This window comes from Panthera leo, chromosome A1 (assembly GCF_018350215.1).
Source record: "Panthera leo isolate Ple1 chromosome A1, P.leo_Ple1_pat1.1, whole genome shotgun sequence".
NCBI classification, from domain to species: Eukaryota; Metazoa; Chordata; class Mammalia; order Carnivora; family Felidae; genus Panthera; species Panthera leo.
In genome coordinates, this window is record NC_056679.1 from 176,975,883 (window position 1) to 176,996,677 (window position 20,795).

A 20,795-nucleotide genomic window follows, 5' to 3' on the forward strand; every position below is an offset into this window, starting at 1 on the left:
GCTCTCTCAGTTCTCCTGCTCCAGTCCCAGGTGGTTTTCTTCTTGTTGGTGGCAGCAGTTAAAGGAGCATTGCCATTGCCATCAGCATCCCAAGTGGGTTGTTTTTTTTTTTTTTTTGAGAGAGTGAGCAGGGGAGGGGCAGAAGGAGAGGGAAAGAGAGAATCTTTTTTTTTTGTTTTTAATGTTTGTTTATTTTTGAGAGAGAGTGAGACAGTGTGAGTTGGGGAGGGGCAGAGAGAGAGGGAGATACTGAATCCGAAGCAGGCTCCAGGCTCTGAGCTGTCAGCACAGAGCTGAACGTGGGACTCAAACTCATGAACCGTGAGATCATGACCTGAGTCGAAGTTGGATGCTCAATGACTGAGCCACCCAGGTGCCCCTAATGTTTGTTTATTTTTGAGAGAGAGAGGGAGAATTAGAGCATGTGTGTGGGAGGGGCAGAGAGAGAGGGAGGGAGGGAATCCCAAGCAGGCTTTGTGTTAATAGCAGAGAACCCAATGTGGGGCTCAAACCCGTGAATTGTGAGATCATGACCTAAGCCAAAGTCAGATGCTGAACCGGCTGAGTCACCCAGGTGCCTCACCATCAGCATTCTAGAAATTAGGGTGAGAGAAGAGAAGGTGGGATGGGGAGAGCTGACCAGGTGAGAACTGGTTGCAGCTGTGTGATGAGGGGTGGGCTCTCCCACAGACGCTGACCCTGCTTAGAGGCACTTTCTGTCCTCAGCATCTCCCCATCGCCCTGCAGAGTTGCATAGAGTGACGAGCCTGGACTTGGGGTCGAAGGGACCTGAGGTCTGTTTCTAGGTTCCTCTGTGGGGTAGCTGTGGGGTGCTGGGCTGGCCCCTTTGCGAGATGGGGGGAATATGCAGAGCGTGTCACTGTATGGCCAGGCTGGTTACTTAACACCCAGTGTTTGCTCTGATCCAGTTGGCCTTGCCTTGCCGGCTCTTCAACGTTTGGCTCTCAGCCCTCCTGCGGAGGAGAGGGGGTGGAGTGGGACTAGCTGTGGTTTCAAACAGACGTAGGACTCATCTGCAGTGTTGCAGATTTTTTTAATCTGAAGAAAATATTCATGTATTGCTGTGTAATCGAAAATTAATCTCAAGAATTTATCATACTGTATGATTCCAATTATATGACGTTCTAAAAAAGGCAAGACTGGGGACAGAAATCAAAGTAATGATAGCTCATGGGCTGGAGACGTGGGGCTGAAATGTTGATCACACACGGGTTCGGGGGAGTGATCGAAACATTCTGCATCTAATTCGTGGTGGTGGTCACGTGACTATATACGTTTGCCAAAACTCATAGAATTGTACACCTAAACAAAAATGAATTTTACCCTTGATAAATTTTATCTAAATAAGGCATATCTACCTGGTCGGGTCATTGTGAAGATTAACTGAAAGAATGCATCCAAGTCCCTAACACCGGGCCTCATATGTTGGTAAAACCTCAGAAAATGATGACCGTGAGATCTCCATCATCATCATCGTCGTCATCATCATCATCATCATCATCATCATCATCACTTTGCTTGTTCTGATTTCATTTATGTAAATAAATCAGGCACAAGAGGTCACAGTTTGACCTTTAAAAAAAACGGCCACAGATAATCCAGCATAATCTCAGGACCAGCCTAACAGTAATCGCCTTTTATTGGCCGTCCTTTGTGCTGAGAAGTGAACGTGCTTTATCGCTGGGGCCCTGCCTACGTCCATTCTCATCATCCCATTTTACGGATTGGGAGATGAAGGCACAGACGGATGGAGCGCCTTTGAGAAACCACATAGCTAGCAAGGGGCAGCACCTGGGTTCAGGCTCAGTCTGCGTGGTCCTGGTGTTCCCCCAGGCTCTAGCCCTGTCCGTGGATGGCAGGACATGGGAGTTAAGGCTGAGGCCACAGGGAGGGATAGTGGTTGTGGATCCCGGAGAAGGACCCCTGGTCTGGGGCCAGGCTTCCCAGGGCATTGCAGCTGGCTCTGGCATGTTTTTTTGTTTTTGTTTTTTTTTTTTACCAAGCCTGTGGGATCTGTCCTGGAGGATTTCTGGCCAGGCGCGGCCAGGGAAAACAGATGGGAGAGGACTGCCTTGATTGGAGGGAGGCCTGGGAGCGGTGCCCTGGCCGGCCAGCCCTGGAACCTGCAGCCGGAGGACCCAGCAGGCAGGGCAGTGGGAGCTCCCTGCAGCACAGGTGGCCTGGTGGCAACAAGAACTAGATAATCCCGCTGGCCAGTGGGGCAGTGAGCACAGGACGTTGACCTTGAATCTTCTCACGCCCTTCCCCCGCTACACCCACTCAGTCCCACTTTCTGTCGTTCCCACCTCCCTGACCCGTTGAGTCGAGAATGCTTCCTCTTCTAAGCCTTGGCCGCCTTCTTGTCCTCCTGCACCGCCACGATGGCCCGCCGCCGAGCTCTCTGCAAGCTCCTCACTCACCCCATGAGGGAGACTTTTTTAAATGCAAAAATCAGATGGTCTCTGCCTTGCTTCGAGCCTCTCCTGGACTGCCCATTGCATTTCGAATAAAGTGCAACCCTCATAGATGGCCTGCAGGGTCCTGCAAAATCAGGCCCTTCTGACCTCTGACCTTCCCCTCATCCTTCCCCTTTAGTCAATAAGGGTCCTTTGCATGTGCTCTGCTCCCCACCTGCTCAGAGAAGGGCCCTGCCATCTCTAAAAAGCAGACACAGGGTTGTACATTGTGTGTGTGTGTGTGTGTGTGTGTATGTGTTTGTCTCCCTGACTAGCGCACAAGAGGCTCTTGATGACGGCCTTCCCACTAGCCCTTCACCTTCCAGCACCTTTGCTCCTCCAACACCACCGCCAGCCAGCGGACGTTTCTTTAACGCCAGCTCGTGTCAGCCTCCAGGCCTCTGCTTCTGCTGCTTCCTTGACCTGGAATGCCCTGGCCTCGCCTTTTCGCCTCTCGAACACCTGTTCTCTGTACAAGACAGCTTGAATGTGTCCCCTTTCTCCTGAGGAGCCTCCTAATTCCCAGGCAGAAGGGGTTGCTGCCCATCCTGTCCGCCCCCAACCCTCATCCAAATCCCACTCTGTTCCAAGCATTGCTCACTGTTTCCACGTGCCTCTCCGTGTCCCTGCACCAGGCATGGAGCCTGACATGGTGTAAGTGTCACTCATTGTCTGCTTGCAGAATGGATCTTTGCCTCTTGATAGGAACCTGAGTTCTAAAGCCAGACTGGCTGGCTTGAATCTAAGATCGGTGAATTTCTTCCTTTGTGACCGTGAGCAAGTATGTTGACCTTTCTGAGCCTTGGCTTCTTCCTCTGTAAAATGAGGTAGTAATTGTGCCTGCTCCATAGTGTTACTCTGAGGACAAAACAGGTAACATGTGGAGTGTTTAGAAATGAACTCGGTACGTGGTCAAGTGCTCAGTAATGGCGGGGGCTTTTGTATTTCTTGTACCTGGCATGAACTTGACATTCAGCTGCCTGTAGTGGGCACTGCATTGACAATGGTTCCCCTGTCTGTTTCCAGAGCTGGACAGAGGCCTCACCGAGCCCCAGATTCAGGTGGTTTGCCGCCAGATGCTGGAAGCCCTCAACTTTCTGCACGGCAAGAGGATCATCCACCGGGATCTGAAAGCTGGCAATGTGCTGATGACCCTCGAGGGAGACATCAGGCTGGGTACGGTGTGTCTGTGGGTGAGGACAGGAAGGCAGAGCCCCACGGGGCCCGCCTGGGGGTTGTCAGCCTGGCCTCTGTGGGCAGGAGGGAGTGCGTGTGGTATCCTCACTCCCCCGGCGGCCCGAGATGTCGCTGGTCTTTCCGCCACCTGCCCCGGGCCACAGGATGGTTCCCATTGGCTCGGTCTCACCCACTGGTTCTTAACTGAGGGTGATTTTTGTCCCCCAGGAACATTTGGTTGTCACAACTAGGGTCAAGGGAGACCCCTGGCATCTGGGGCTCACCATCCTCCAGTGCCCAGGACAGCCCCTCGCCAGGGGTCTGCCCATGAGGCTGGTGGTGTCCTGTGGGAGGTGTTGGTCTGACCCTTTTGCTCCTGCTTCTAATCTAGAGAATTTGAGTGAGAGTGGCGGACAGAGGGACGAGTCCGCCTCCGTTCTCAGGTAGAAAATAGGACGTCAGGCGTATATGTCAAAACAAACCTTTTTTTGTTTTTGTCTCTTCTCTCCTTGGGTTTTTTTTTTTTTTTTTTTTTTTTTTTTTTTTTCAGATTGTGGTAAAATGCATGTGACATAAAATTGATCACCTTAACTTTGAAGTGTAGTTTTTAAGTGTCCAGGTCAATGGCATGAAGTACGTTCACGTTGTCGTGCAGCCATCACGACCATCTGTCTCCAGGAACTTTCCGTCATCCCAGACTGAAACACAGTCCCCATTAAACACTAACCCCCACCCCCAGGCCCTGTTCACCTCCATTCTACATTTTGTCTACGATTTTGACTGTTCTAGGGACCTCCCATAAGTGCAATCATTTGTGCTTTCGTTTCTGGCTTGTTTCACTCAGCATAATGTCCTTGAGGTTCATCCGTGTTGTAGCAGGTGTCAGAATTTCTTTGTGTTTTTAATACTTTTTTTTTTTTAACCAAAATAACACAGGCACACCTCATCTGCTACCACCACCTTCTTTCCCCATCCATTTCCACCAATGACACCGAACTCTTGTCCTATTTACTCCTGCATTGATCAATAATATGCTTATAATGCTATTTCCTTTTTTAAAAAATGTTCGTTTGTTTATTTATTTATTTATTTTGAGAGAGAGAGTGTAAACACGAGAGGGAAGGGGCAGAGGGGGAGAGAGAGAATCCCAGGCAGGCTCCGTGCTGCTGGCACAGAGCCTGACGTGGGGCTCAATCTCACCACCGTGAGCTCACCACCCAAGCTGAAATCAAAGTCCGACGCACTTAATCGACTGAGCCACCCAGGCGCCCCTGTAATGCTGTTTCTTAACTAATGGCTTTTATTGTTTGATGGAAAATCATACATGTTTATTATCCAAAACTTACACAGTACAGGAACGTTGGGAGGGGAGAGCCTGGAAGTCCCTCCAATCTCATTCTCCAGAAGTTGGCACTGGTTGTCCTCCCAGATCACGTGTGCATTCGTTTCTGCCAGTGGAAGGGTGTCCAGACAGAGAGATGTTTTGTCTGTCAGTGACAGAGAGACAGTTTGACTTCATTCCACTCTTTTCTAGTAACACCTTCCTGGTGGCTAAATCATTCATTCGTCTGCACCTCTCCCCCTCCCTCGACCGTGTCCTTCCAGCATAGGAACGTCACTATTGTACTTTCTCTAGTGGTAACCTGCGTAGCTGGAAGGAACAATTTGCATCACGGCCACAAGAAACTGCACCAGCGTTGAGTCCCTGTGATGGAGAACTGCAGGGATCATCATGAGGGTTGGAACAGAAATGGTGCAGTGCAATCATCTAGTACATCTTCTGCCACAGGAGAGCAGCTCCCAGCATCCTTGCTTTGAGGGCTCTGAAGCTCAGAGGGTGGGGACCTGCCCTGGGTCAGAGAACTAGTAAGGACAGAGCCAGGGCTGACCCCAGGGCCCGCTGGCTTGCTTCCCAGGGCTCACCCAGATCACCGCGCTCCCCTCCATGAGCACTTCGATCCTTAGGGTGGGGCTGGGCCTTACAAAATGGATGCAGTTCTAGTGGGTTCTCAGACTTAGTGCATTTTAGTCCTCTGGAGGGCTCCCCACACTCAGATTGCTGGGTGTTACGCCAGCGTTTCTGTCTTGGGTGGGGCCCAAGAACTTTCCTTCCTTCATTCCTTCCTTCCTCCCTTCCTCCCTCCCTCCCTCCTTCCTTCCTTCCTCCCTCCCTCCTTCCCTCCTTCCCTCCTTCCCTCTCTCTTTCTTTCTTTCTTTCTTTCTTTCTTTCTTTCTTTCTTTCTTTCTATTCCTTCCTCCCTCCCTCCTTCCCTCCTTTTTCCTCCCTCCCTCCCTCCTTTCCTCTCTCTCCCTTTCTTTCTTTCTTTCTTTCTTTTTCTTTCTTTCTTTTTCTTTCTTTCTTTCTATTCCTTCCTCCCTCCCTCCTTCCCTCCTTTTTCCTCCCTCCCTCCCTCCTTTCCTCTCTCTCCCTTCCTTCCTTTCTTTCTTTCTTTCTTTCTTTCTTTTTTTTCCTTCCTCCCTCCTTCCCTCCTTCCTTCCTTTTTTAAAGTTTATTCATTTATTTTGAGAGAGAGAGAGAGCACAAATGGGAGAGGAGCAGAGAGAAGGAGAGAGAGAATCCCAAGCAGGCTCCACACGGTGAGCACAGAGCCTGACGCAGAGCTCAAACCCACAAACCGTGAGATCCTGACCTGAGCCGAAATCAGGAGTCGGAAGTTTAGCCAACTGAGTTTCTCAGGGGCCCCAGAACTTGCATTTCTAATAAGCTCCCACGTGCAGCAGTAGTGATGGGACCACTGTGATAACCACTACTTTTGACCCTCGCTATCCAAAGTATGGTTGGTGGTAGCAGCAGCCTGACCTGGCAGCTTGTTAGAAATGCTCTGTTGTCCAGAGGGTAGGGTTGGTTCTGTCTTGAAACCAGCAGTATGAAGAAGTTTCTCAGACCAGGCGTGAGGAGGGAGGGTCACACTCTGTGCTATGTCCTGGTACCTTCCGGGGGTCAGCTCACATCCCTGTGGCTCTTCTTCCTCCGTATTCCTTCTTTTACTTGGAATGGTTAAGAGCATGCACTCTAGTCAGAGAGTCCTGAGTTCAAATCCCAAGTCTGCCTCTAGGTCTGTGACCTTGGTAAAGCCACCTAACCTCGCTGCTTTTCCATTTCTGCATCTGTAAAACATCTGTTGGAAGGTTGTGATACCAGTTACAAGCAGGTGTATGTGTAACAAGCTCTCCGTAAAGGCCAGCTGTTGGCCTTTACGGTCATTACTGTTGTTTCCTTAAGTGTCTGCTGTGTGCCAGGGCCTGTGCTGGGCTCTGGGAACTGGAAGGGAGTGAGATTCTGGTCTCCTTCCTGCTCCTGCAGAGTTCCCAGGCAGTGGGGAGACACTTGAGAGCATCAGGGCTGGAGTGGGGAGTCTATGGCGGGGGTCGGGGGGGGGGCACGGTTCTTCCACCTGAGCCTGGAGGTGTGGGTTTAGGAGAGGCTTTGGTAGGAAGATAGTTTGAGCTGAGTTGTGAAAGGCGGATAGGTATTTACCAGGTAAACCAGGTTGGGCAGGGCAAGCCAGGAAGAGGGAGCCTAGCAGGCAGGGGCATAGAAGTAAAGAACAGCAGAATATTTTGGGGGGACTTATAATAAAAATAATACACATTGGGGCACCTGGTTGGCACAATCAGTTAAGCATCTGACTTCGGCTCAGGTCATGATCTCATGGTTCGTGAGTTTGAGCCCCATGTCAGGGCTCTCTGCTGTCAGCACAGAGCCCGCTTCAGATCCTGTCCCCCCCCCATCTCTCTGCCCCTCTCCCCATGCTCTCTGAAAAATAAAAAATAAACATTAAAAAAAGATAATGCACACTTAACTGGGTTTATGAAGCACCCGCTAGATGCTGGCCATCAGAGGAGGCACTTTCTAGATGAGTCATTTAATCTGCACTCCAGGGGGTACTGGTCAGGAGTGTGGGGAGGGGAGGGACTGTACCCAACATAGATGAGGACACTGAGTTCAGACCGTGAGGGAAGAGAAGTAGCAGGGTTGGGACTCGGGTCTTTCTGACTTCACAGCTGCCAGTGGTTGGGCTCATTCAGGGGTGGAGCGTGGGCGGTCAGGGAGGGGCCAGGTTGGGGAGTGCCTTTGCCTTCAGGCTCAGGGAGTATGTGGTGGGGGGGGGGGGTGCAGAAGAGAGCCTCTTGTGCTCCGAGGGATTCAAGGGAAACCTTCAGCTCCATCCTTCAAGAACTTCTCACTTGGAGGAGGCAGCACACAGCAAACCTGGGTCAGGACCAGCCAGTCAGAGCAGAGAGGCCCTGGTGGGGGCAGGGAGGGAGGGAGGGTCCCAGCAGCCTTGGGCTGAGGTGTCCCCATGGGGTTCCCATCTCCCGTTGCCATCTCCCCCTACACACCCCCTAAATCTGGAGGGCACTGAACCGACATGCCGAGCGGACTCCAGAATCTCACTCAGAGCCTAGCAGAGGGCCGGATGGAAGCAGACGGGTGCATCAGGTTTCCAAATGACTTGGCATATGCAGTTGAGAACACCAGGAAGCCAATGAAAAAGGCAAAAAGTGCAGGGAGAGTTGAGTGTGAGTATTTACACGATTTCACGGAGCCCTGGGAGCCGTGATGTGCACGCCTGCCGGGGCCTGTTGTTCTGTTTTGGAAAATTCTCCATCCCCCTTGGGCCTGGAATCTGCAGCCTGGCGGAGCAGCGGAGGAGGCCTGGGAGACATAGTGGCAGCTCGACTGACTCTTGCTGGCTTCTTGAGACTGCCTCGGGCCCGGAGGCCCCCTCTCCCCCATGTCCTTATATAACTCAGGGATGCATAAGACAGTTGCTTAGCAGATCTCTCTCCCAAGCAAGGGCCACACCCAGGCTTCTCAGTGGAGTGGGAATAGAGTGAAAAGCAGCAGGGAGAGCTGAGCAGAGCGTGGGCTCTAGACAGACAGGCACGGTTCAAGTCCTGGCTCTGCCCCCTCGAGCTGGAGAACCGTACGTAACTATCCAAACCTCAGTTCTTCGATCTGTGCAATGGGTGTAACAGTAGATCGCCTCTCAGGGTTAGTTGGGACCAGTCGGGTGAAGTATGCAAAGTACTGTCACAGGGAGGCTCAGGGTTATGTCCTTCTCTGCTGCTAGACACTTTGCCTTCTTTCTTGTTCATACCAGACTTCCCTGAGGCTCATTTGGTCATTGCCAAGTAAGGCACGAGCTCCTGCTCTGAGTGGGGGGAAGCGATTTCGGATGACCCGTAGGAACCCATAGGCGCAGAGAGAGAGAGAGGAAGCACGCCTGCTGCCCAGAGACCATTGGGATATTTGGTGGGGGGTGGACGCTGCGGTCTGAAGAACCGTGTTCTGGCCCCGGATCTGCCATGTCACCTTGGGTTGACCTTGGGTGAGTCACCTCACCCTTTTGGGCATCAGTTTCTCAAAGTCAGGGGTGTGGTAACAGTTCCCATCTCACAGGATTCGTATGACAGTGTAGTGAGGCCGTGCACACAGAGCGTGGATCTGCAGGTGGGGCGCCTGGCTGGCTCAGGAGGTTGAGTGTCCGACACTTGATTTCAGCTCAGGTCATGATCTCGCGGGTTCGTGGGTTCAAGCCCCGTGTCGGGCTCCGCGCTGACAGTGTGGAGCCTGCTTGGGGTTCTGTCTCTCTCTCTCCCTGTCTCTCTTTTCCCCGCCCCCTCGCCCCCCTCTCAAAAATAAACATTTTTTTTTTAAATTTTTTTTTTGACGTTTTTATTTATTTTTGAGACAGAGACAGAGCATGAATGGGGGAGGGGCAGAGAGAGAGGGAGACACAGAATCGGAAGCAGGCTCCAGGCTCTGAGCCATCAGCCCAGAGCCCGATGCGGGGCTCGAACTCACAGACTGTGAGATCGTGACCTGAGCCGAAGTCGGATGCTTAACCGACTGAGCCACCCAGGCGCCCCAAAAATAAACATTTTTTAAAAAGCATCTACACACACAGGGGCCAGCAAACGTTAGGTTTCCTTCTTGGGCCTAGGGACATTTCAGAGATGCTGCTATGAGAGACAGTGTTCCCTCTTCTCCGAAGAGTCTGTGTTCCTCTCCCCAGTGGTGCATCTCTGAAGATGGGAGGAGAATTTTACTCTTGGAGTCTCTCACATTCTAAGCAGGAGTCCAGACTGGCCTAAAAGTCAAAATGCTCAGCCCAGAACCTGGGTACCAGTCAGTAGTAGTTTCTATAGCATTGTCGTCACTTTACCACGTTATGATTACTGCAGGATCCCTAATTCCCAAAGTCCCCTTGATGCATAGGAGGCCAGGCAAGTGGGCCTGGCAGGAACCCATTACCTGCCCCTCACCCCCACCTTGACCCCCAACCCAGAATTCCTGCTTGCTGCAGCCAGCGGGCTGGTGACCTGGTTCTTTCACTATGACTATCATGTACCGAGCCGGTGTTTGATGTGTAGTAATTCATTCAGTCCTTAAAGACCACTGCTGACATTTTACAGAGGAGATGGAGATACCTGGTGTCTAAAGAGGTTAACTTAACCCCAGATCGTACAGCCAGTAAGAGGCACAACTGGGGTTCAGACCAGCGCATCTGGCTTCAGAGCCCACGTGCTTAACCATTACCTTGTTGTAGCAACAAATGATGAGAACCGTTCTCCTGTGATCGAAGGCAGACAGGAGAATGTGCCTCCGTGTTGGGGAAGATATCAGCTGGGCATTCAGGGCAGTTGAACCCTGGAACACAAACGCTCCTGAGACTCTCTCTGGTCTGCCTTTCTGTGCGCGTTGGTTAGGCTCTGACCAGCCCCCTCCACAAAGCATCTGGCTAGGGCTATAGTTTTCATTTTCCCAGCATCATCTTCTGAAGGTTGATCATCGGAACCTCACCATTTCAGGTCTCCGGTTAATAATCCCAGTGAGGGGTGTGTGGGTGGCTCAGTGAGCTAAGCGTCTGACTTTGGCTCAGTTGTGATCTCAGGGTTCATGAGTTCGAGTCCTGCGTCGGGCTCTGTGCTGACAGCTCAGAGCCTGGAGCCTGCTTTGGACTCTGTGTCTCCCTTTCTCTCTGCCCCTCCTCTGGTCACATTCTGTTTCTTTCTCTCCCAAAAATAAATATTAAAAAAAAAAAAATCCCAGTGAAGGATTCTGATCGGCCTACGTTGGTGTGGGCATAGACCCTCTGGATCAATCGACAAGGTCCAGTAAGGAGGGCTTCTCTGAGAAGCAAGAGGGGTCAGGTAGCAATATGGAAATATTAACCCACCCCATTCCCTCGTCCTCTCCATGGAAGAGTGTGGTTGGGGTGGGTTGGATGGTTTTCCAGAAGGAAAGTAGATTTGCACTGACCAGAAAACCAACTTGTTGTCCACCATAGACTGGCACAGCCTGTTGGAAGCGAGAACAGAGTTCTGAATGTGTAATTGAGGTTGAGGGAGAAAATACCAGAAAAAGACAGGGTTATGTAGGGGAGGAGAGAGAGAGTCAGTGAAGGCAGAGGGGCTGGGAGGCTGAAGGTGGACCGGAATGAATGGGAAAACAAAGGCTTCTATAGTGGTCACGTGTATCTAATAAACAAAAGAAAATAAACATGGAAACAGAAAAATAGAGCAGTTCGGTCAGCCTCACATTTGGCTACCTAATATGATGCCTGTTTCCTAGATGAGGAAACTGAGGCTCAGAAATATGAAGCAGTTTGTCTCAGATCACAGAATCTTCTCGCTTTCCTGCCAGGTGCTGTCTCCGTGACACTTCTGGAGAGGCAGACCGTGCTGCTAATTCAGAGAAGTCACTTGGGTGCCGTGGTGGGGCCTCCCTGTTAATGAGCTGGTGCTGTAATCCTGAGGAGGAAGGCCCGTGGGATTCCAGGGCTGGCGGCAAAGCCTTTGTTTTCTCCTGTCCCCGGCTCACTTTCAGCGGGTCCCTCACCCTCTCTAGGTTTCGTTTCCCTGTCGGCACCATGAGGACCCTGGCTGGGGTTTGTCCACGGGACCACTGCTGGCATTTTAGATGAGACCATTTTTACCTTAGGAGGTTCTCCCCCGTGAAATGGCAGGAACACTCGCCTTCATGTGACAGCCAGACCACCCCAACCCACTTTCAAACATCCTGGAACACACAGCACCCCATGGTTGAGGACCACCTAGAAGGTTCTCAGACCTAAATCCTGGGGTAAGCCCTGACCATGCTGGCCTACAGACTCACTGGCCTGGGGTAGAGGGTCCAGGAGGGAAGGCGGTTTGCCTTTAACTGGCCTGACATTATCTGGGAAAAGGCTCCTCTTACCTTGGATTCTTTTGGTCATCTTCAGTTAAGGGGACAGATGAGAGTTTCTGTTACATATCTCCATACAGTCTAAGTTCACGGCTGTGTGTGTGTGTGTGTGTGTGTGTGTGTGTAATATATAACTTCTTACATTGTGTGATTTTTTTTTTGTTTATAAAAGTAATATGTGGGGTTTATGTATAGGAAGATAGGTACAATGATACCCATTGCAACAATATTTGTAACAGCAAGAAATGAGAAATGATCCAGCTTATTCCTGTAGAGTTATGGTACTATCCTACAATGAAGTCTTCTTCAGCTACTGAAAATTGTAGGAAATGTGTAATCTCTTGTAAAAATGTATGTACACACCGTGAAGGGACAAAACACAAGCTGCAAGATAGTAGGCTTCATCTGATTTTATTTTTCAAAAGTATTTTTATTTACACATATACTTCTTATTTATGTAAATAAACGTGGAGCTGTGTGCAGCAAACACTTAAAGTGTTTATCTCTGCCAGGATTATGGAGACTTTCGAATCTGTAAATGTTTGGATTTTTGATAAGCAGCATTGCTTTGGTCATAAGAAAAACATATTTATAAACGAGTATATAGATTGATACAGTCTGGACAGTCTAGAATTCCAGACAGTCTGGAATAAGACCCACAAAGAAGGACGTGAAAGTTATTCCTGATGTTGCCACAATGCACCACCCTAGTCTTCCTTTCAGTATTTTTTCTGCGCACAGAATGGTAGGACCTGGTAGTGGTAAAGAGCACAGACTTCAGGATGCTTGCGTGGCCCAGTCGGTTAAGCATCCGACTTCAGCTCAGGTCATGATCTCACGGTTCGTGGGTTCGAGCCCCGCATCAGGCTCTGTGCTGCCAGCTCGGAGCCCGGAGCCTGCTTTGGATTCTGTGTCTCCCTCTCCCTGCCCCTTCCCCACTTGCACTCTGTCTCTCTCTCTCAAAAATAAACATTAAAAAAAAAAAAAAAAAGCACAGACTGTCCTTAGAGCTGGGTAACCATCTGCAAGCTCCTCAGTTTTCTCATCTGTAGAGAAGGGGGATAATAATTTTCCCTGCTCCGAGGGTCCTGGCTATAAATGATCTGCACAGGGATATATATATATATGCACATGATATGCAAAATGATTTGCAGAGGAAGATGTAAGTGATGTGCAGAAGTCTGCACAGCTGTGCACCTGGCAAGTTCTCAGTAAATATTAGTGTTTGTTACGACTGTTGGGCGTGTGCAGCGTGTCAGGTTTTTGCTAATCCCTGCAGTCAGTGTGCCCTCCGTCCAGGGTGCGCAGCTCACCCCCGGCAAGTGTGAAGTTCTCTCACCACATCCTGGCTCCCACTGGGTTTTACTCAAAAACCAAAAACAAGAACCCACAAACCTAAAAGACGTTTGCTACGTGCATGTCAGCTTTTTAAGCCAGAAAAGCGGTGTCCTCTTTATCAGAAACATTTTAAAGAATAAAAGCATCTAAAGTTAAAAAATGTAAGACCCGGGGCACCTGGGTGGCTCAGTTGGTTAAGGGATCCAACTCTTGATTTCATCTCAGGTCATGGTCTCACGAACTGTAACAATGCAGAGCCTGCTTGGGATTCTTTATCTCCCTCGCTTTCTCTGCTCCTCCTCGGCTTGGGAGCACATGCGTTCTCTGTCTCTTTCTCTCAAAATAAATAAATAAACGTTAAAAAAATGTTTAAAAGAAAAATGTAAGACCCCCTTGTGTGCTCTCCCCAAATCCTGCTTCTGGGGAGGTGGTTACCATTAGGTTTGATGTATAACCTCACAGACCCTGTTCTGTGTTTGTGGGTGTATGTGTGCACACAGTACGTGTATGTCTTTTAAAATACAACTGGAATTCTGTACATTCTATCGTATGCATCAATCACCATCATGTTCAGGGCAACATGTTATGGATGAAGTCCCAAGTTAGTACATACAAATGCAGTCTCCTTTTTTTTTTTGATATATGTATTTTTTTAAGTGGGGGAGAGGGGCGAGGGGGGGAAGAGAGACTATCAAGCAGGCTCTACACTCAGCGTGGAGCCCCATGTGGGGCTCGATCTCATGACCCTGGGTTGGTGACCTGAGCCGAAACCACAAGTTGGACGCTTGACTGAGCCACCCAGGTGCCCCTGCAACCTCTAGTTCACGGCTGGGCCGCACCACAGTTTTTCTAACTCCTTTGCCAGCTAGGCTTTGGCAACAACTGGGTGCTTTCCAACTTCTTACTCTTTCCAATAATGCTTCTGTAAGCTTCCATATATATTATAAACATGATTTGGGGGAATCTATTTCTAGAAAGAGAATCACTGTGTCAAATATATTTCTTTCTTTTTTTTTGCTTCTGTAAGCTTCCATATATATTATAAACATGATTTGGGGGAATCTATTTCTAGAAAGAGAATCGCTGTGTCAAATATATTTCTTAATTTCTTTTTTTTTTTAAAGACATTTATTCAGCGTCATGATCAGACTATTACATTTAGCAATCAATAGCATGGGTGCAAAAAAAGAAAATCTACATTAAAACCCTTTGTTGGAATGCTTTACACTTTCCACAGAACAGAAACTAAAATAACCTGTTATACAATTAGTCACAAATACAGTCCTCGAGTTTTTTGCCCATACACATGAGTATTGTCTAAAACATGTCTTCTTTGTAGCAGCTAGGCCCTGCCACATTCTTTCTTTTTTTTAAACAATCTCTTTGGAGAAGCAACAAATATATTTCTTAAAACCCAGTTTTAGTTATTTATTTGTTTGTTCGTTTGTTTTAGAGATTGAGAGAGCGAGCGAGCAGGGGAATGGGGCAGAGGAAGAGAGAAAGAACATTAAGCAGGCTCCACCCTTAGCACGGAGCCTGATGCAGGGCTCGATGCCGTGACCCCGAGATCATGACCTGAGCCGAAATCAAGAGTCGGACACTTAACTGACTGAGCCACCCAGGCGCCCCAAACCAGTTATTTTTTCCCAAATATAAGAGGCGGTCTAGCAAAGTCCGTCCGTTCATTGATTCAGCTGTGCTTCCTGTGCCAGCTGTGCCCGCAGTGCAGCTCTGGATACAGCAGAAATGACCTCTTTCCTTATGGAGATGATAACTTATGAAACAGGCCCCACCTTCCTACCTGCTGCCCTTGCTTCTGATCCTTGTGAAACGGGAGAAGGACAGAGGAGTGTTTTCATTAGAGGAGACTGCATGGGGAAAAGCCCCTTTGAGCTGTTGGAGGCAGCCCCCCACCTGGCAGGGGACACCTCCTGTAAACACCATTCAGGCAGCCTGAAGTCCCAGGGCTGCCGGGAGGGGCCGCCCCACCCTCCTGGGTGGGCCCCGTCTTGGGGGGCAGACGTGGGGCAGAAGGGGAAGTAGCCGCCATCCAAGAGGCTGGCTGGCTCATGCCTAAGGGAGGGCCTTGGAGACCAGCTGTGTGTCCTTGCGAAACTGTGATGGTTTCTGCTTTTCCTCTTTCTTCTCAGGCGGGGAATGGAGACCCTGGTTGGGGAGTGGCTCCTGCCTCCCTCCAGGGAGCCTCATGCTGGGTCTGAGAGGCAGTCACTGTTGTTCCCAAAAGATTTCCTAGGAAATCTGTGCTGGCCATGGTTGGTGTTTGCAGGGGCCCCGTAGGGAGGAGGTCAGGCAGGCCCCCCCCCCCCCCCGTTCTTACCCAGGAGCCCGGAGAGGTGGCGACTTGTCCTGGCCTCCCAGGTAGTCCTCAGCAGAGCCAGGTTCTCCTGTGGGTTTCCTGGTTTTGAACCTCACTCTCCCACAGCCGTTGGTCCCTCCGGGCCTGTCATCAGCAGACGGAGCACCTGCCATCTACTTAGCCTTGGCCGGGCTCAGAGACCAGCTTTCCTGACCATTCCCAGGACCCTCGGCCAGGCTCCAGCCTAAGATTCTTGAGTCTGCTGGCTCACGTGCCCCATGGACAGGGCATTTACACAGCGCTGGGCTTGGAGCTGAGTGCCTCGTGTGTGTCACTGAATCCTCGTGGCAACCCTACAGAGTAGTTCTACGGAATCACCACCCCTGTATCACAGACAGGGAAACTGAGGGTCAGAGGTGTACTAACTGTCCCGACCCCTGCCTGTCTCCTGCCTTATCTGCTGCCACCTCCTCTCCCTCTAGCCACTCTGCCTTGCCCCTTCCAGGCCCTTCAGCCCATTTGTCATCCCTGTCTGTAAATCTCTTCCCCCAGATCTTGACCTCCTGTCTAAAAGAACCGCCCGTCCGCCTCTCACGTGCCGTGGGGCTTGTGGAGGGCCTGTTTTTACTGCTAGAGTAACAAGCCACACTAGGGTGGAGATTTTGGTCCACTCCTGCACCTAGAACATAACAGATGTTCAATTAATATGTGTTGAATGAATGGATGCCTGGCACATAATAGATGTTCAGTTAATATTCACTCCTTCCTTCCCTGTTTGTGCTCTCTCCCGCTCACTGTCTCTCTCTCCCTCTCCCTCTCTCTCCCTCTCACTTCTCTGACCGTAGACTGCCTATCCCATCTTTCCACCCTTTACACAGTTAGGAATATGTACTTACTGGTGTTTGTCCGGTTGTCCTCTCCTTCCACCACTAAACTTTGAGCTGCCGAGGGCAAGGACTTAGTTTGCTCCTGGCTGATGTCTGCCTCCAGATGGCACCCTGATGAATAGGTGAATGAACCAATGAAAAAGAAGAGCCCAGGGGCACCTGGGTGGCTCAGTCGGTTAAGCGTCTGACTTCAGCTCAGGTCATGATCTCGCAGTTCGTGAGTTCGAGCCCTGTGTTGGGCTCTGTGCTGACAGCCCAGAGCCTGGAACTTGCTTCCGATTCTGTGTCTGCCTCTCTCTCTGCCCCTCCCCTGCTCATGCTCTGTCTCTCTCTCTCAACAATAAATAAATGTTAAAAAAAAAAGAAGAGCTGAGACTGGAACCAGCTCTCTGGTATTCAGGCCTATGCTCTTAGCATTATGCTCCCTCCTGGTTTGAAATTGCGGGTCTGATTTCAGGCTCTCCAGGACAGCAGTTGTTATGTGACTGTGGTTCGGGCCAGCTCATTTCAAGACCTAGACAGGCTTCTGGGGCGGCTGGCAGTTGTAACAGCTTTGCAACTTGTCTTGCTTTGAATTAAGCAGCAGCAGTCTGCTCAAGGTGTTGCTTTCCTCTTGAATTTATTTTTTAATCAAGATGAAACTTACCTGTTTTTTCTGTCATACAAAAGTTTATGTTAACTTACTAGTTGGAATGCTTTAAAAAAAGGTTTTTTTTAAGATTTTATTTTATTAAAAAAATTTTGTTTAATTTTTATTTTTGAGAGAGAGGGAGAGAGAGAGCGTGCACACGTGCAGAGTGCAAGCGGGGAGGGGCAGAGAGAGAGAGAGAGAGAGAGAGAGAGAGAGAGACATAGAATCCGAAGCAGGCTCCAGGTTCTGAACTGTCAGCACAGAGCCTGACGTGGGGCTCAAACCCACCAACCGTGAGATCATGACCTGTGCCGAAGTTGGATGCTTAAACCGACTGAGCCACCCAGGCGCCCCCGAAAAGATTTTATTTTTATGTAGTCCCTGTACCCCACATGGGGCTTGAACTCCCAACCCCGAGATCAAGAGTCACATGCTCCAACTGAGCATTTGGCATTGGACTCTTCTCTTAGTATTGGGCTTGTGAAGGAAGACTGGCTGGTGCTGTTGGATGGCTTAAAGATACATTTAATTTTTGTTAGTCTGAAAGTCTTGTATGTTCATCATGGGAAACCTGAAGAATTCAGAAAAGTAGAAGAAACCTAGCCTGGTCTCATGATCCACACACAACCATTTTAGCCAGTTGGCGTATTTCCTCCAAGTCAGTTCATGTATATTTTGCCCTCTTTTTGTGGGGGAAGGGAGCATCGTGCCGACCACACACTGTTCACCTGTGCGTCCTCCCCTTTCCTGCTGCACCTTCCAAGTCTATAAATACAATATCTTAATATGGTGTTAAATATTGACATATTTAAATACATGTTAAGTAATATCAAATGTTAAATACATACTAAACATTTAATATTGATATGTATTCGTATGTGTAATTCAGTGTTAAAATATTGAATAAAAATACTTCAAAACTAATTTTAATGCCTATAAAATACTCCGTCATAGGCCAGTACATCACACTTTACTTTTCTTTTTTTCTTTTTTGAGAGAGAGAGAGAGAGAGAGAGCAGAGGAGGGACAGAGGCAGAGGGAGAGAGAGTCTTAAGCAGGGTCCACAGCGCTGTCGGCACAGAGCTTGATGCAGGGCTCTGTTTCATGAACGTGAAATCATGACCTGAGCTGAAATCAAGAGTCGATGCTTAACTGACTGAGCCACCCAGATGCCCCATCACACTTTCCTTAATCTGCTCAGTTGTTTACCCTTTTACCTTATCTTTCTTACCTCTCTCTCAATTTCTTAGTTTCTCTCTCAATTTCTTAGTTTGTGTGTGTGTGTGTGTGTGTGTGTGTGTGTGTTTGATATGCCATCATAAGCCCTTTTGGGAGAAGACAATATAGTATATGAGAAGTTTTATTTTCTTTATTTCTTACATAAGAAGTTTTAAAGTCACTCCCTCAGCTTTGTGCAGAGACAGTATCATAGCCAGTGAGCTTTATCCAAGGCACAATTATTTCTGGCTAAAATCACTCTCTGAAAGCTAAATAATTATGGTTCTTTTTAATTTGTCACTATTACAATAGCACTTGGATGAACATCGTTCTGCATAATTTTTTTATATTTGAGATTTCATTAGGGTAAATATCTAGGTTTGGGATTACTGCATCAGAAGAGTGTATAGATATTTTAAAGGTTCTTGCAATTTATTGCCCCACTACTTTGCTGAAAGGCTCTTCAATTTATACCGTTATTAGCAAGAAGGAAATTGCATGTCTCAATATATCCTTCCAGCAGTAGACATATTTTTAATGATCAAAAATTTGCTAGATGGGAAATGGCATCTGTTAATTGACTTGGAACGTCTGTCTCTTGAGTTCACACCCCAGCACTGTGGGTGGAGGAATGTCCATCAAATACTGTATCTGATTTTTGTCTTGCAGCTGACTTTGGTGTGTCTGCCAAGAATCTGAAAACTCTGCAGAAACGAGATTCCTTCATAGGAACGCCTTACTGGTGAGTTGTGCAGTTTCTGGAAAGGGAATGGTAGACTGAAGGCTCAACCTCAGACTCCCCAAGGTGACCTCTGGCCGCGTCAAGGGCTCCTGAGTCAGCCTGCTGGGTCTGAGCCTGGTCTCCACCACTCACGAGTGCTGTGACCTTGGCCAAGTTGCTTAGCTTCCTTGTCCCTCCGTTTCCTCCTCTATGAAATCAGGGATAGAACAGCACCTACTTCACAGGTTGCTGAGAGGATGAAATGCGATGATGTGTATAGAAAATACTCCATTAGGGACACCTCAACGGGAACCCCTAGAAAATGGTTTAATTCTTTTTTTTTTTTTAAGTTTATTTATTTTGAGAGAGAGAAAGCGCATGTGCGAGTGGGGGAGTGGCAGAGAGAGAGAATTCCAAGCAGGCTCCGCGTGCTGTCAGCACAAAGCTCGATGTGGGGCTCGAACCCATGAACTGTGAGATCATGACCTGAGTTGAAATCAAGAGTGGGGTGCTTAACTGACTGAGCCACCCAGATGCCCTGAAAATGGTTTACTTCTTAATTAATTCAACAAGTACAGGTTGAATGTGAGGCCCTGGGCTGGGACTGTGAGGATGAACGAGTTCAATTCCTACCCTCCCATGAAGTTTCTCTGGACTTCTCTAGGCCATTGTGTTTCCTTCTTTCCCCAAACTATTACTTAAAAAAAAAAAAAAAAAAAAGGCAACAAAATAAAAAAAACCAAACGAAACAAAAAACCTCTCTCAGTTTCACACCTAACTGCTTTCTGTTTTTCATGTGCATTACTTCTCATTGTGGAGTTAGGCTCCTTTCTTGCTTGCTTATTACTCACCCTTTCTTTCTTTCTCTCTGCCCTTTCATTCCTCTTTCTCCTGTTCTCTCCCATCCGTTCTGTCTGTGCTGGTGTATTCTCTCCACACCCCCCACCTTGTGCCCCCAGTTTTTTCTGGGCACCTTCCCCTCTGCCTCTACCCACCCCTTCCCCAGGACTCTGTGTTCTGGATTGTTGCTGCCATCTTGTGGTAGGCTTCGGGAACTGCAGCGGGACATGGCGTTGGAGCTCCTTGAAGGCATCTTACTGAGTGAAGACCGTCGTAAGGAAGACAGTGGGATGGACAGCAATGCAAATCGTGATTCAGGAGTGCTGCCAGCTCTCTGACACTAGCTTGTGGTGGTCCTGACCCCCGAGTCTCTGAGAAGGGCCTATGAGGGCCAGGTTCTTAGCCCTGTGTTATCCCTTGGTTGGTTCAGGATGGCCCCCGAGGTGGTGATGTGTGAGACCATGAAGGACACCCCGTATGACTACAAAGCTGACATCTGGTCCCTGGGCATCACTCTGATTGAGATGGCCCAGATCGAGCCCCCGCACCATGAGCTCAACCCCATGCGGGTCCTGCTCAAGATTGCCAAGTCGGATCCCCCCACTCTGCTCACGCCTTCTAAGTGGTAAGGAGCAAGGCCTGTCTGCCTGAGGGTGTTTGCTGCATGGCCAGCAGGCCTGGGTCACAGGGCAGGTAGGATTGGGTGGGTGGAGTGCCCAGAGTGGGGGAGCAGTCGGGGCCTGGAGGTCTCTGGGCCTTTCTGAGCTACCCGGGCCCTCCATGTGCTCTGGACATGGGTTGTCCATCAAAGCAGACTGGGTGATCCCATAAGCCGGATCCCGCTGTGGGAGTCAGTGCCTAAATGAGCCCCAGCAGCCACATGGCACGACCCTGGGCTGGGAACTGAGGCTCGGGCATAAGTCCCTGTACTTGTGTGTATTACCGTGTGGCCTTGGGCAAGTCCCTGCTCTCTGA

At 49.3% G+C, this 20,795-nt stretch overlaps 1 protein-coding gene across 1 annotated transcript in view; it reads left to right on the plus strand.

Annotated features, from left to right (window-relative positions):
• The window catches only part of STK10 (serine/threonine kinase 10), a 114,003-nt gene that overhangs the window by 54,549 nt on the left and 38,659 nt on the right, over positions 1–20,795 (plus strand). Inside the window, exons 4-6 of the mRNA XM_042946715.1 lie at positions 3,504–3,653; positions 18,929–19,001; positions 20,251–20,445. Coding sequence (XP_042802649.1) covers positions 3,504–3,653; positions 18,929–19,001; positions 20,251–20,445 — 418 coding nt within the window. The remainder of the gene's footprint in view (positions 1–3,503; positions 3,654–18,928; positions 19,002–20,250; positions 20,446–20,795) is intronic.